At 35.5% G+C, this 16877-nt stretch overlaps 1 protein-coding gene across 1 annotated transcript in view; it reads left to right on the top strand.

Annotated features, from left to right (window-relative positions):
• The window catches only part of VPS13C (vacuolar protein sorting 13 homolog C), a 173026-nt gene that overhangs the window by 101575 nt on the left and 54574 nt on the right, over positions 1–16877 (top strand). The window contains exons 43-50 of the mRNA XM_029952250.1: positions 1261–1428; positions 2979–3283; positions 4200–4347; positions 8205–8355; positions 10345–10454; positions 13129–13298; positions 14845–15092; positions 16226–16455. Coding sequence (XP_029808110.1) covers positions 1261–1428; positions 2979–3283; positions 4200–4347; positions 8205–8355; positions 10345–10454; positions 13129–13298; positions 14845–15092; positions 16226–16455 — 1530 coding nt within the window. The remainder of the gene's footprint in view (positions 1–1260; positions 1429–2978; positions 3284–4199; positions 4348–8204; positions 8356–10344; positions 10455–13128; positions 13299–14844; positions 15093–16225; positions 16456–16877) is intronic.

Here is a 16877-nt window from a genome sequence, read left to right as displayed (position 1 = left end):
AACTTGGGGAAAATATTAGAAGACACTTCCCACAGAAAGATTATGAATGGTCATTAAGCACATTAAAGATGTTCAACACACTAGTTATCAGGTAAATGCACATTAAAGCCACAATAAGATAAATACAAAAAAATTGACACCACCACCAATTGGCAAGGGTTGGAGCAACTGGAACCTGTGTTCCTGGTGGGAACGTACAATTACAATATCACTTTGGAAAACAGTCTCAGAGTTTCTTACAGAATTTATAAGAACCCAACATATAGTTACCATGTGACTCAGCAATTCCACTCCTGTGCATTTCCCCAAGGAAAATGAAAACACATGTCCTAGGAAGTCTTCGAACATGAACACTTATACAACAAGTTTTTAATTATAACCCCAAACTGGCAATTCATCTGTGCACCCAGAGGAGAATGGATAAAAAAACAGCATATCCAAACAGTAGAATACTACTCAGCTATACAAGAGGGGGGAATGCTGATACATGTAATATGGGTGAATCTCAACATCATGCTTAATGAAAGAAGGCAGACACAGAAGAGAACATCCAGTATGACTCTACTCTTAGGAAGCTCTAGCAAAGACTAAGAAGAGAAAGAGCAGTGGTTCCTTGGATCTGGTTTTGGGGAGGAGTCAAAGGAAGTTTTTGGAGTGATGAGATGTTCTGTATCTTGTTTTGGTGTTACATACATGAGTAGTATAAATTTGTCAAAATTTGTCAGAGTATACACTTAAAATGAGTGCATTTTCTCGCATGCAAATTATGCCTGAACTTAATTTAAGAATAGTTATTTAACAGAAAATTAAATGTACAGATAATAGAAACAAAAAAGTAAATATCAAAAATTATTTTAATGAAAAAATAATCTCTGCATTGAGATTTCTTTAGTTTTGATTTTTCTGTTTGATGTGCTTTATTCATTTGTTCATTATGTATTTATTAATTGACACATGTCAGGGACTTTGTTAGGGATTGAGCTTGAATTTGATTATTGTATGCTTTCACATTGTGTGTAGATTAGATGATTTGTAAGTTATGTCTGACCAATTAAAAGACTAATTATTTCCACTGATTAAAACAACTTTTGTAGACATAGGAAAAATTTTTATTAAGATATTTTTAACTAATTATTGAAGGTTGAATTTAAATGGTACTTTTTTATATATCAAGGATTTTTTAATAAGGAAACTATAATATAGCTCTTTTGATATAATATACTTTTTTGATATAATAACCAGTTAATTTAATACTTTTAGGCTGTCTCTATTTTGGGAGATGAAGTCTTTAGGTTCCAAATGACTCTTTATCCAGATGCCACAGAAGGAAAGGCATATGCTGATATGTCTAAAGTGGATGGGAAAGTTAGTCTCAAAGTGGGTTGTATTCAAATTGTTTATGTTCATAAATTCTTCATGTCTCTTTTGGTAAGTTTATTTTTAAATATATTTATTTCTCACTGAGATCTAAATATCTTTGTCAGTACATTGAACCTAGATAGTCAAAATCTTTATTAATAGGGCTTTGTAATAAATACTGAAATGGTAAACAGAATAATGTAGTGAAGGAAATCCATTACATGATGGATACCCAATTTTTGTTATTGTTCTCTTTCTTTCACATTTCCATAGTTCCGTAACTTAAAAGTACTTTTTGGTGTTGTAATTTGGGTATTTTCAGTGTTTTTTTTTTTTTTAATGAAATACCCTTAAAGGTACTTATCCACAAGAATTTTTTTAGGAGCTCCTCAGGCATATGAAGGACTAGTATTGGAATTGACAACTTTAGAATATAATTGTAATCAACAAGACCATAAAATTATTTTCTTTTAATTACCACTTCCATGTAAATGTCATGAGCTGAATGGTTTACATCTGCCTATGCCTCTTAGCAGCCTATTATTCAGGGCTTATAAGTCATGGATTTCTATTTATGCCATCATGTTTTATTTTTCTGGAAAGTAATTTTATTTGGAGAAGAGGGCAATTTAAGCCACTTTATATTATTACCATCAACAATATTGCTTCTATAAATCATGTTTTCTTCATTTGGGAAAATATGTTTTTAGTTGAAATTGAGATGAAATGCATGTTGCTTTAAATGAAGTAGTTTTGACTCTTGCTAATGATTGCAAGTTTATAGATTCTTAAGCATCTTTGCTTCTGCCTGAGTACACTTAGAAAAAGAAAAAAACCTCGGGGGCGCCTGTGTGGCTCAGCCAGTTAAACCTCTGGCTTCGACTCGGGTCATGATCTCACGGTTCGTGGGCTCGAGCCCCGCATCCAGCTCTGTGCTGACCGCTAGTGCAGAGCCTGGAGCCTGCTTCGGATTCTGTGTCTCCCTCTCTCTCTGACTGTCCCCTGCTCGCCCTGTTTCTCTCTGTCTCTCAAAAATAAATTAAAAAAGAAACCATAAAAAAAAGCTTCAGAAATAAGCTGGAAATTCTTAGTTTCCAAATAAACTTTTTTTCCTGTGAGTTACAGGTACAGAATTGAACCTGTGTGGGGGAAGTAAATTGCGGTCCTTTTATTTACATTTGAATTTATTTATTTATTTATTTATTTATTTATTTATTTATTTTAAGTTTACTTATTTATTTGGGGGAAGTAGGGGTGGAGAGAGGGAGAGAGAATCTCAAGGAGACTCTGTGCTTTCAGCATAGAGCTCTATGCAGGGCTCCATCTCACTAACTGCATAAATGAGTAAAGGGAAACTTAAAAAATAATTGTTACAAAAATTTCTCATTAAAAAACAGATAATTCTGAAATACATAAAATGAAACTTAAAAGACTCTTGTTCCTATAGGTAACTGTTGTTAATATCTTAGAGTGTGTCTTTCTAGACTTACTCTCTCCATATATACAATCATAAATAGCTTCTCTTTTGTCTTACTGTTTTATTTAATTTTTCTCTTAAAATGCTTTTTTCATTAGTCCTGTTTTTTTAAGGAAATCTAAATATCAGTCTCTTCCAATAGAACTTCCTCAACAATTTCCAAACTGCCAAAGAAGCTTTGAGCTCAGCCACAGTCCAGGCTGCAGAAAGAGCTGCTTCCAGCATGAAAGACTTGGCTCAAAAGAGTTTCCGCCTTTTGATGGATATCAACTTGAAAGCACCAGTTATTATTATTCCTCAGTCTTCAGCATCGCCTAATGCTGTTATAGCAGATCTGGGTTTAATCAGAGTTGAAAATAAATTTAGCGTAGTTCCTATGGAACATGATTCCCTCCCTCCAGTCATCGACAAGATGAACATTCAGCTAAGCCAGCTGAAGTTGTCCAGGTATACATGTATAATCCACTTGTGTACTACTTCTAGTACACAGTTCTCATAAACTCTTTGCTAGGGGTAAAATACTCCCATGATTTGTGGTTCTCATTCCTTATTTGTTATAATTACAGAACCATGACCATTGATTTTTTGGTCACTGGTAATAGTTGTGTACCTCATAGAATCTGCATTTTGTGTTACTACATTTATGATGTGACTTTTTCCATTTTATACAAATTTCCTACTATAAAATTATGGTTTACTCAGTAATACTCTATTTAGATTTATTTTACTTATTTTTCACTTTGCACATAGCTATTTTCTGTAGATGGGAGCAGACTTCTTAAAATGTACCAAAAGTTAAGATTTTTTTCCTCATTTCTAAACCTTGTCACATTTGGGAATTCTCAGCATGGTATCTAAAGGATTATTGAATCTAAGTGGTAAAGTGTTGGGTTTGTGGAATGACAAGAGTACTCATTTGGTTGTGCAAATGGTTGTTGGCAGTCATGCTTGAAATGACTATTACCGTAGATTTAATATGAGGGTTTGGTGAGTTTTTCCCTTTGAGTTTGGAGAAGTACCAATAACGCTAAGGATTAAGTAGACTTTCTTTGTCCTCTTTAGAAGGATGTTAACATTTGTTTGTATGACATTGTACAAGTTGCTAATATTAAATAGTCTTTGTGAAAGATAATAAGTAGTTAATAGTTATGCTTTTTGTCTTTGAAATCAGCATGACATAGATTTTGTTTTAGAAAGCTCTTGATTTATTCTGATTTGGATTGACTTGTGAAAAGCATGTTCTAAAAGAATTCTGATAGCAGCCTTCAGTGTCCAGCAAAACTGGAATGTATTACACAAAATGATAGTCTTCATTTTAAAATGTACATTTCAAAAATAAAGTAAATTCTTGTTTGTCTTTCAGAACTATTTTGCAACCTGGCTTGCCACAACATGACATTGAAATTTTAAAACCAGTCAACATGCTTTTGTCCATACAGCGGAATTTAGCAGCAGCATGGTATATGAAGATTCCAGGGATGGAGATAAAAGGAAAGCTAAAACCTATGTTGGTAAGTGTACATATATAGTATGTGAAAATTGTGAGGTAGGCTTTTAGCATTGATCACAGTGCAGTTCTAGTGTACATCAGACGTAGTGATGCCTTGGAGCACCTGGGTGGCTCAGGTCATGATTTCATGGTTCATGGGTTCGAGCCCCACGTTGGGCTCCATGCTGACAGCTTGGAGCCTGGAGCCTGTTTTGTATTCTGTGTCTCCCTTTCTCTCTGCCCCTCTCCTGGTTACACTCTGTAACTCTCTCTCTCAAAAATAAACATTAAAATAAAATTAAAGAAAATAAAAGGGAGACTCCATCCCCACTACACTCCTTTACAGAGAAAGACACTAACCTGAATTAGAGAATTACTCTTCCCACGAATGCTTTCTTCTATTTACCATTATTGCATTTCCCATAAACAATATATGTTATTATTATATGTATGTATGTATGTATGTATATATTTACTATATATATATATTTACATATATACATATCACTCTCTATTGCCTTGTTTGTTATAAAATTTGAAATAATATAGAGTTGTACTATCATTTTGCAACGAAATTTTTTCCAGTTTTATGTTTAAGATATACCCATTTTGTTTCATATAGTTCTGGCTCACACAGACCATTGTATAAATATACTATCACTGTATGATATATCATCGTATGATATACTACCAGTACTCTCCTACTGATAGAAATATAGGTTTTACTTTTGCGTTCAGCAAACCTATAACCACACAATCTTTGAAAGCAAACGGAAAGGTCAAATATTAGTTTTGAGATCTAATTTCTTAATAGCAAGGGAGAAGTTAAAAGAGTCGCATATTCTGAAATAGAGAAGTCTTTCTGAATATCCTGAATAGACATTCCTCCCTTATATTATATCCACTCATAACTACACAAAAGACCTTTCATCCCTACAACAAACGGGTATCAAAATCTAAACTATTACACTTTTATTTCTTTCTCACATACTCTGTTTAGTCACTCTCGCTCCTCCCCTATCCCCTACAGCTTGGCTTCAGTGGTCTCACAAACATGCACATGAGAACCATAGGATTCCTACACCTCCGTGACCACCTTTGACCAGTACCATCTCTCCCTGATAAACACTGCTGTATTTATATGCTTACCAAAAATACATATTCGTCTATTTAAAATGTCCACTTTTTGGGGTGCCTGGGTGGCTCAGTCGGGTATGTGTCTGGCTCTTGGTTTTGGCTCAGGTCAGAATCTCACAGTTCATGAGTTTGAGCCCCATGCTGTCAGTGCGGAGCCTGCTTAGGATTCTCTCTCCCTCTCTCTCTGTCCTTCTCTCTCTCACACACACACACTCTAAATAAATAAATGAGCTTTTTAAATTGTTTTAAAATGTTTTTATTTACTTTTGAGAGAGACAGCGTGAGTGGGGCGGGGGGCGGGGTCAGAGAGAGAAGGAGCCACAAGATCTGAAGACAGGCTTCAGGCTCTGAGCTAGCTGTCAGCACAGAGCCTGACGCGGGGCTCAAACCCATGAACCGTGAGATCGTGACCTGAGCCGAAGTCAGATGCTTAACTGACTGAGCCACCCAGGTACCCCTAAATAAATAAACTTTTTTTAAAGTTCTTTTTTTAATGTATGTTTATTTTTATTTATTTTTTGAGAGAAAGAGAGAGAGAGAGAGCATGAGTGGGGGAAAGGCAGAGAGAGAGGGAGACGCAGAATCTGAAGCAGGCTCCAGGCTCTGATCTGTCAGCATAGACCCCCAACATGGGGCTCGAACTTACAAACTATGAGATAAAGACCTGAACTGAAGTTGAATGCTTAACCGACTGAGCCACCCAGCTGCCCCAAAAGTTCCCTTTTCTAATTAAATACTCCTATGGTGCTTTGAATGTGTTACTAAAGAGAAGTAAACATGGGGCTTTAACCATGTCTGTAATGGGGAAACAAGATCTAAAGGAAATATAGGAAATTGTAAGATTTGACAAAGCTAGATGATAGGTCCACTGGGGAGGATTATTGTATTCTCTCCTTTAACTTTATGCCGAAAGTATTTCAAAAGAAACAAGAAAAAAAGTAACAGATCCAGCCTTTTAACATCAAAGTGTGATCATCACTTTCACTAAAAGGACCCTTGTTGAATCAAGATGCTGCCTTAGTGGATACCGTTTCCACTACCGAGGGTGTCAGCAATCCAGGCCTGTCAGAACGCCCCCTCATTGGCATGAGTCTCTGTACTTTTCCTGGGTCTGGAGTGCAGCTAAGAAAGGGTATCAGTTAGGTACATCATCAAGTTACTTAGATCAGCTTGACAGTTCTTAAACAACTGTGGGGCCATCTCTCTATCATCATTCACACTTACTGAAGGGTTTCAGCCACAGTAAACCGGAGGAGATGGTGAAGGTAGCTGCTTTTCAGGCAGTTGTGGTATCTTGGTTGGTATCACACGTGGGAATGAATACACAGGGAAGTTCTAGGGAGTTAAAGTGACGTGTGTTCTCCTGCAGCTAGAGCTTGGGGAAACAAGAAATCTTTGGTTATTATCTCATGCTAAAATATATCTTCATTTTCGTTTATGCTGGGATCAGGCAATTTTTTTTGTCAGTAGGGCCTTTATTTGGGGAACAAAGTGTTCTGTGGTATTTAGAGGAGAAGGTGCTGTGAATGCATGCATGCCTGTGTGAATTTGTGTTTAGGTGTTTGGAACAAGCCTTTTGGACCACTATATGTATAGGGAAAACGTACAAATGATACAAAGATTAAAAATTTTAATGGTTCTTAGCAGCTAGAAGCAGCTTTGTTTGTTCTAGCTGCTTCATGTTCTTTAGGCACCTATGATAAAGATGGTATCATTTCTGTTTTAAAGATAAACCTGAGTTAAGAAGGCTAAGAAACTTGGCAAATAGCAGAGCCTGAAAGTGGTAGAGTTGATACAGAGCTGCCTAACTCAAAAACTCCCTATCTCTTTCTTCCTTTTTCTTCTCTTTTTCTTTTCTTTTCTTTTCTCTTTCCTTTTCTCTTCTCTTCTTTCTTTCTTTCTTTCCCTTTTTTTAAAATTTTTAATGTTTATTTACTTTTGAGAGAGAGACAGACAGAGTATGAGTGGTAGAAGGGCAGAGAGAGACGGAGACACAATCTGAAGCAGGTTCCAAGCTCTGAGCTGTCAGCACAGAGCCTGACATGGGCCTCCAACCCGTGAACTGCGAGATCATGACCTGAGCCCATGTCAGACACTTAACTGGCTGAGCCACCCAGGCGCCCCATCCCTTTCTTTCTTTCTTTGTCACATATCCCCTCTTATAAAGGTAGGAAATGAACAAGATACTCCTTTTCTGCTCTGTGTTTTGGTTTTTAAAAATTCTTTGTAGATGCATTACTTCTTGTTCTAAGTGGCGTTATTCTTGATAAGTTGAACAGATGTCTTAGGTATGTCCAGATGCATATTTGTAGGGAATAAGAAGAACTCCACTGCAGGTCTTTTACTTCTTGGTAGCAACTAGAAGTTGGACAGCACTCTTCCTGTATTCAGTTGGATGGGAGTGAAGTGGAGGAGGGAGCTGATACCGGATGAGAAGAGAGAGAGACAGAGTGGAAATGGGGAGATAAGGAGAGGGGAGGGAAGCACAGGAACAGACCAGGAAGAAGAGTGACAGAGGCAGGGGTGTGGGCGTGGGTGCCTACAGACACCTGCAAGGAGCTCTCCTACCATACAGGATGAAACACTTCTCTCCTGTAGTTACTGCCCCAACCCTTTCTTTTTTTTTTTTTTTTTTTTTTTGCTTAGATGAACATTGAATTTGGGGAACTGTAAATGAAGACACGGATATGATATTCTGTCTTTTTATTACTTTTATATTAACAATTTATTGTTGCTTTCTAGGTTGCTCTTAGTCAAGACGACTTAACAGTTTTAATGAAAATTTTACTGGAAAATCTGGGAGAAGCCTCTTCACAGCCAAGCCCTACGCAATCTACCCAGGAGGCTGTAAGAGTAAGAAAAGATGTTCTGAGTGGGCCTGACCACTTCAAAGGTATAAATTAATGAAGATTTTTGCTTTGATTATGGAGAAAAATTAGTCTGTATGCCATGTTTATGTTTAGTGGTTTTTTTTAGTTATCTAGCACAATCTGGTATGAACTGGTTCAATATCGTAGTATTTACTGCAGAAAATTGGCTGGTACAGGGCCTGGGGCTGCCCTGGAGCTCCCAAGAGAAGGAAATATGCTCGTTGTCTTCCATAAGGGGAGAGCCTACATATTGTCTGCAGGATACAGGTTTGCCCTTTACTTCTAACAGCTGAATTTGCTGAGTTTTAGGAGCCGTGGAGGTGGCTTACCTTGAGAAATAGCAAATTAGGCATGCAGCATGGTAAGGTCCCAAAATAATTAAGAGAGGAAAGGACCTTAGTATCCTCCTCAGATGCCTGACCCAAGAGGAAGGAAGGTCTTCTTATACAAAAACAGCTTTACTAATCTGGTTTTATTAGAGAATGATATAGTTACATATGTAAGGGAATTTTTCAGATTATTACAGTGGAATCATTTAAAAGCACTGAGCCTTTTAAATTCATCCATTTTTAAAAGATAATTTTTATAAAATAAAAGTATCCTTTTTGCTCAAAATAGTTATGTAAAACATAATTTTACTTTTTTTTTGATCATTTAAAGTCATTGACGTGAATCTATGTTTTATTAGACTGTAAACAGGTTAATATTTCCATGGCTGAAAAGAGATAAAGTATCCCTTTCCCTTCCATTGAATGGCCCCAGACTGCTGTGCTTTGTAATGCTCAGTTACCAGGTATTACTTCAGAAGCATTAACATTGCTTCTCCTATATTTTGGCCCAATATGTTTTGAAATCACAAAATAAATGACTAGAGTAGTGTGCAGAAAAGGTTTTTGTTTCAGGTGGATTGTAAGTGCTGCAGTACAGGACAGACAAACACTAGGTGGGCAGGCTATTGTTACGGTTAGTCAGGAACCGTGTGCAGGTGGATAATGGCCAGCAGGCTGTATGTGGTTAAACCACGAGCTCATTATGTTCAGCTGTGGTCTGTTTGTGTCTGGCTCTGGCTATATGGTTAACGTGGTCCTTGGGAAAACTTATGAAGTCAGATGAAAGCTGAGATTCATTCAATTCAGATGAAAGCAAAGATGTTGAAGATTGGAGTATGAATTACTTTCAGAAAAAGTGAAGGAAAAAAAACCCTAGCATTTTCCAACGTGGAGAAGCTTTCATATGGTTAAAGTTATGCCGTGTTTCCTCTTTAAGTATTTTTTAAGAACAATTCCCTAAAAATGATCAAAGGATGGAATCTATCTCCAAAAGTATTGATCAAATCAGTTTGTAAGAATGATTGAAAGCAGTAACTATTCTTACTGTCTAAAAAGTTTTTGCCTAAAGATGAGGGGGAAGGACTAAATTACTTCTTGAAATCTCTTTCACCCTAAAATCCCAAAGGCTCCCTGGCCCATATTTTATTTGAGCTCTGTTTGTCTCTGCTCTTGAATTATATTCTGTTCTTTAAAGGCAATGAGCTGAGTGGTATTGGTAATTAAAGATAGTGAGAATTACAGTGTGCTAGCAGAGGATCTGTTACTGGCTAGTCTGCTCTAGGACAAAGTATTTTATTCTTCTCTGCTTCTAATTTCATAATCTCTTGACATTGGCTTGTAACCATTTAGGTTACATGCTTTGATAATTGTAAACTACTCTATGATGAGCAGTCCTGCTCTGGGGGGCTTCTTAAAAAAAGGTGTCTTGATACTCTCCAAGACTCCTTCTTTTTTATTGCTTCTTTTAAAATGTAGATGGTCTCCTCTGTCATTTTACCCTTTACTAAATATATATAGAATAAATCATTGCTATTTTAATTAATTGTCTCATAATATGACTTAAAGAATCCTAGAAAGTATGATACATATTTAGAATAAAGATTATTATCTTAGCTTTTTAAATAAGTATAAAATAATGTACTTAAAGCTTTTTAATTTTCATATTTATGTTTGAACCATCAGAACAAGATACAACAGACTTAAAGCTTTCTGTGGACCAAAATGTCACTCTCCAATTTGACTTTCACTTTGAATCTCTTTCCATTGTCCTTTATAACAATGATATAAACCAGGTATGTAGTAAGTTTATTTAGAAATAAATCTTCAGCTGTTGATATTTAATTTTAAAACATTGGCACTTTTTCATTTGACTATTAAAAAATTAATATGTCTATTAAACTCTTATTTGGCCTACAGAATATACATTGGTCTTGCTCTGTCTTCACTTTGTTAGTATTTCTGATCTTACTCAGCTAAGGAAAAATTTTTACTTATTTCAGTAACATTAGCACTGAACTACTTAGATCCATCTCTAGTAGAGGAATTTTATATATGAGTAATTAATTATATATTACATAGCTGGATATGTATACATATATATTTATTTATACATTTATATGTACATATACATATATAGCTATCTAAGGAGAATAATTTAGTAGTGGCTTTGGAACCTTGGAGGATTCTTTTAAAATTCATGATTATCCAGGATATATAAGCATTAATTATGTTTCTTTGAATAAATTTTATATGTAATAGGTATTAAGAATACTGATCAAGTGCCATGTTTGAACTAATTAATATACTAGTGGTATTTTAGAAAGCAATTTGTAATTATGTAGATAGTATCTTCAGTAAATACATTTGTTATATCAATTATGACATGTAATGCTCATAATACATCATAGGATTATACCCATAATGTGCATTGATTTTGTCTGTTGTTACTGTCCACTCATGTTATCTTATGTTTCATATTGTTTTCTAAAAGTTATTCATATTGCTCTTGAGCATTTATAATGTTTAATGTTAATGAAAAAATAAAAAACATGACCATATGGAAATGAACAGTTAAATGTAATCTTCATTTCACTAAGGTACCATCACTCTGCTGGTGCCTCAGCCTTAGATTGTTGGTATCTTCTTTTAGATTCTCCTCTCTTGATCATTATTCATTAGACACTGAGTATTGTCATTTTTTTCTTTGTTCTTTCCTGATACTTCTCATTGCTACTTTATTTGAAACTTCTTAGCTTACCCTTACTGTAATGGCTTCCTTGTATATTGCTCTTTTTCCTTTCATCCATATTAGACATTAGTACAAGTTTACTTTCCTAAATGAATCTGATATAGACATTTATAACTTAATACTCTACTAAAAAACATTCACTATTAGGTTGTCTGAATTTTACCTTATTAAAATAAGTTTAGTGACTCCAAATTATTTACATTAGTAACTGTACTAGTATATTGTAATCAGTAGGTATATCACAGGTCATTTTTATTAATAGTTACAGACCAGAAATTTGTGGATTATTTACATTCTTAAAAGTTACATTCCAAAGTTGCCAGTAATAATGTCAATAATGTCTGACCCATATGTACACAATGTAATGTCTTGAGTGACAGATGTAGAGTCATAACCAGAGTGCCATCTCATATCAGTGCCTTTGTCTGTAGTGAGCAATTAGAACTGATGTTCTTTACTTTCCTAAAGAGATTTTTTCCTAAAGAAAGTTGGGGCTTTCTTTTTTCCTTCTTTTTGTGGAATGGTTGTATTTTTAAAGTCTGGGCATACCTTTAGAATTTGCAGGATGTGTTACAATTAAAGATTGAGATCCTTTTACCTGTAAATGAAAGTTTAAATCTTTAGTTTGTGAAGTGGGACCTCATTAGGCCCCTATATTTCTTCCCAGCCCTCATTCGCTACCATTTTTTAATTGAAATATTCAAGCTTAAACAGCGAGTACCTTGTGCCCTTAAAGCATCTTTGAACTGTTTACTCATGTTTTTTCCACATCTAGAATGTCTTCTTCCTCTTACTCTGTCTGATCCCACTTAGTCTCTAAGGCTCTGTTGAGTTATCATCTTCTTCCTGAATTTTTCTCTGCCCACAGTGGTCTCTTTGACCTTCTGAGTTTTGCCATTTCTATTATTTACCTAATTACTTAATATTCTCTGTGGAATATGGGAGGATTAAATATGAATAAATAAGTGTCTACATGTCAGTCTTTGCTCATTTACAATCTACAGCTTCTCCTTATGATGTTGCTTATAATATGTTTCTATTTTCTATATATATTAGGGTATAAGCTCGCTAAGATCACCTACTATGTTTTATCCTTTCTCATAAACCCCATAGTTCCTTTCATAGTGTTTTTTTTTGTATAGAAGATCTCATTAAATAATTATTTGATTGACAAAAACATTTCCTGATTACTTTTATTCACATTAAATTGTGAGATAAATTATTATATATTAATAATTGTTGAATATCAACACACATATGTATTTTTTGTTATGTATGTATACACTTACAAGCACATGTATGTATTATTCTGTTTTATTCTTGTGTTTTAATACCCATGCTTTTACATTTTGTTTTATCAGTTTGCCTTTGGTCTCTGAGTTAAGAAATGTGTTTAAAAGTAATTACAGAAACCATATGTTTGCACTCATAGGTCTAGCAGGAAAACAAGAGAGACCTAATGGAGAACCAGGGGGAGCGGAGGAGGGAGAGAGAGGGATGCAAAACTTGAGAGACTGTTGAATGCTGAGAATGAACTGAGGGTTGAGAGGGAAGGAGGAGGGGGGAAAAGAGGTGGTGGTGATGGTGGAGGGCACTTAAGGGGAAGAGCACTGGGTGTTGTATGGAAAACAATTTGACAATAAAATATTATGGAAAAAAAAAAGTAATTACATAATATTTAAAGATAATTGATTTTTTTGCTTGAAAATACACCACAGGAATCCAAACTTTCATTTCACAATGACAGTTTCCGGCTTGGTGAACTCAGACTGCATCTTATGGCCTCTGTAGGGAAGATGTTTAAGGATGGCTCAATGAATGTTAGCCTTAAACTTAAGACGTGCACCCTTGATGATCTCAGAGAAGGCATTGAGAGAGCAACATCAAGGTTTGTCATCTCTGAACTTGCTCTGCATTATTTAAGGCTAACTATAACTGACGTTGGTTACTAGTCTGGGATTATCAAAAAAACCTTTGGTCATACCTCTATTTGAAAAACATCAGTAAGTAGTGCTAATATCAGATTCAGTTCCTTTGAAATTTGAATTAAAGGGAAATTTAATAATAAAATGGAGTACTGTCTGCCTTAAAAGCAGGAACTAAGAGAATGTAAGAATTTTAGTGATAAAATTCACATAGAGTGGTCTGTTGGTAATATATTTTCTAAATTGTCCCCAGGAGGCAGAATCTTTCTTTTTTTTAAAGTGTGAAAGTTTTTGATCTTTTCTTTGTCTTATTTATTTTGTCTGTATATATTTTTAATTTTTTAAATGTTTTTTAAATTTTATTTTTGAGAGAGAGAGAAAGAGACAATGCAAGCAGGGGAGGGTCAGAGAGAGAGGGAGACACAGAATCTGAAGACAGGCTCCAGGATCTGAGCTAGCTGCAGCACAGAGCCTGACGCGGGGCTCGAACCCACAGACCGTGAGACCATGACCTGAGCTGAAGCCGGACGCTTAACCGACTGAGCCACCCAGGCGTCGCTGTCTGTATATTTTAAACCAATGTTCTAAAATGTCTTTCCAAGTTTTACTAGAAATGTAATCCCTAGCATTTTCACATTATTAACCCAGTAGTGAAACATTAGCTTATATTAGCCTTATGTAAAGTGGGAAATAATGTAACTTTAATATTCTAATTATATTTTTATTCCTTCCTCAAATATTGAGGCATATTATTTTTGTCCTTGATGTTCTTTGTAGAAAAACTATGCTGCTCCCTAACCAGAGACTCCATCGAATACACACTGGATACTTCTGAGCCCTTTGTTTTTCCTAGAGATAAATAAATGAGGAAAGAGTGCTGTAATTCAACCAGCTTTCCTAGTTTGCAAATTTCATGTTTGGGGTAGAGGAAAGAGTATTATCATGTGACCAGCTTTTCTCGTTTGCAGATTTGGGGGAGCTGTGCACTGCTATGTAGGCAAGGGTAAGGCCATGTCTGTTTGGTAACCTGCTCTTCCCAGCACGTGCGAGGATCTGTGGCAGCTCTCGCTGTAGACACTTGATAAACACGGGCTGATTTGAATTGGATTGAACACTTTTGTACTCAGATTGTATAGGCTGATCTTTGGAGATAAATTCTTTCAGGGAGGTTTTATTTTGTAAATTAATGTAAAGAGGTTAGCTTTTAAATTTTGTGGGACCACATTAATGGGTTTTGTTCATTCCTTTCAGTAGTCATTCATTTCTTTTTCTGCTACTGCATTATAATTATAAAATAATCTGTAATTGCTTAATAACATGAAACTTGCTGTGGAGATTAGGAGTCTATGTCTTAGTTGCTAATTAGCTAATTAGATCCCAGTTAACATTGACCAGTTTTCTATTCAGATTAAGAACTCAAAGGTGAAAGAAAGATTATTAAGGTGTATAGGAAAATTTTCATCTTTTAAGTAATTTTTCCAAGAATAAAATATTGTATATCTTTTTTAGAATGATTGATAAAAGGAATGATCAAGATGACAACAGTTCTATGATTGATATAAATTACCAACAAAGCAAAAATGGAACTCACATTGATGCTGTTCTTGACAAGCTGTATGTATGTGCCAGTGTGGAGTTTCTGATGACTGTGGCAGATTTCTTTATCAAAGCTGTGTCTGAGAATCCAGAAAATATGGCAAAGGAAGCACAGATTCCACTCCGACAGACGGCCACAGCAAAAATCAAGATGGAGAAAGGTTAGCAGAATTTATCAGTTGTAGATGACAACTTGTTGTATATTTTAACAAAGATTACAGACAAGAAAAAAGATGAATGGACAATTTAAGAAAGGAAAATTGCTCTTTCCAATTTAAATACATGCTGTGGAAAAATTTTAGTAAGCGTAAATTTTTAAGAGAGGTAGAGTAGAAATATATATTGGATTAGGGGCTAGGCAGCCCCTGCTCTGGTTCTCACTCTGCCATTAACATTTCTTTACTTACCCAAAAACAGAGGAGTGAATCTGGGTCTTTGTTTGGAAGATTCTTTTCTAGAAGGGAAATCTTGTAATCAGAGAAAATATATGGAAGAATTATATCACAATGAAGAACAATTGAACAGAGAGAGCCAGAAGGTGGTATCGGAGCTCCCAGCATGAAGCTCCTGGACATCACCATAAACACCTTAAATTTAGTAGAGCGTTTGCAAGTGTTTGGTCTAGATGTACCCTGAAGTCACTTCCCTGCTCTATAAATTGTTTGTTCCAGCATTCCTAAGTAGATCAGTGATTTTCTTCTTAAATTATAATTGTCTAAGGTCAGGCATTTATCTTTCTAGTATAAAACTCAGCAAGACTGGAAAAGGCCATTTACTGGCAAGGTCAGAATTTTATCGTTTTGTTTACTTTTCCTAAGCAGTGATCATGTATGATATCTCTATATTCATATATATATTTAATATATTTATCCTATAGATTGTAGGACACTGACTGTGTATTTTATAGTAAAGTCAGAGTCAACTTCCAGAGTCTCTCATCCTCTTCTGATATTCCCCTCTCCTGTTTTTCTCACCTTTCCCTGCAGTGTAAATAATACACATTCTGTGTTCATATGTGCATACACCTTAATTCAAGACAAAAGCAACTTACTTCAAAACAAGAGTATTCTTGCTGGGTCAAAGTGGAAATGATGAGTCAGAGATCACATTGCATTATCATGCACAATCAGTATCTGTTAATAATTTATCATTAGTATTAATCACCTGTTGTTAATTCTGCCATATCCCTTATAGCAAGATATTAGAAACAACTTAGCAACTTTTAGATAACACATACTCAAGTGGCAAGAACCGTTTTATTACAACTTTTTTGGTTCCTACTTTTGTTTTTCAGAAGACTCTGTAAGACCAAATATGACTTTAAAGGCCAAGATCACAGATCCAGAAGTGGTATTTGTTGCCAGTCTGACAAAGGCCGATGCTCCTGCCCTCACAGCCTCATTCCAGTGTAACCTGTCTATGTCAACATCCAAACTTGAACAGATGATGGAAGCTTCTGTGAGAGATCTTAAAGTCCTTGCTTGCCCTTTTCTCAGAGAAAAAAGAGGAAGAAACATTACTACAGTAAGAATTGCCTTATATTCTAAGCTTCTATTGGAGATTGGCAGAAATGATGGATTCATAGAATTCTAGAATGTGAGAGCTCTGTAAGACTTCAGAGATTATTTACTACAGACTTGAAGTTTTACAGATGCGGTTGAGTTCCGAAGAAGTTAACTGATCCAGCCATGCTGCTAGTGATAGAACTGGGAACTACCTTCAAACTCTTTTTCTTTTCATTGTACTATCTTTTGTTGAACAGTATTTAAATTTTAGTACAAATCCGCATTGGAGTCATGTGACCAAAAGAGATTGTGTTTTGCTGTGTTAGAAATTAACTTCACGGGCACCTGGGTGGCTCAGTCTGTTTAGTGTCTGATTTTGCCTTAGGTCATGATCTTGTGTTCATGAGTTCTCTGCTGACAGCTCAGAGCCTGGAGTGTGCT

This window comes from Suricata suricatta, chromosome 9 (genome assembly GCF_006229205.1).
Source record: "Suricata suricatta isolate VVHF042 chromosome 9, meerkat_22Aug2017_6uvM2_HiC, whole genome shotgun sequence".
NCBI classification, from domain to species: domain Eukaryota; kingdom Metazoa; phylum Chordata; class Mammalia; order Carnivora; family Herpestidae; genus Suricata; species Suricata suricatta.
Note: the sequence above shows the minus strand (reverse complement) of the source record. Positions and strands in the feature narration are given on the sequence as shown.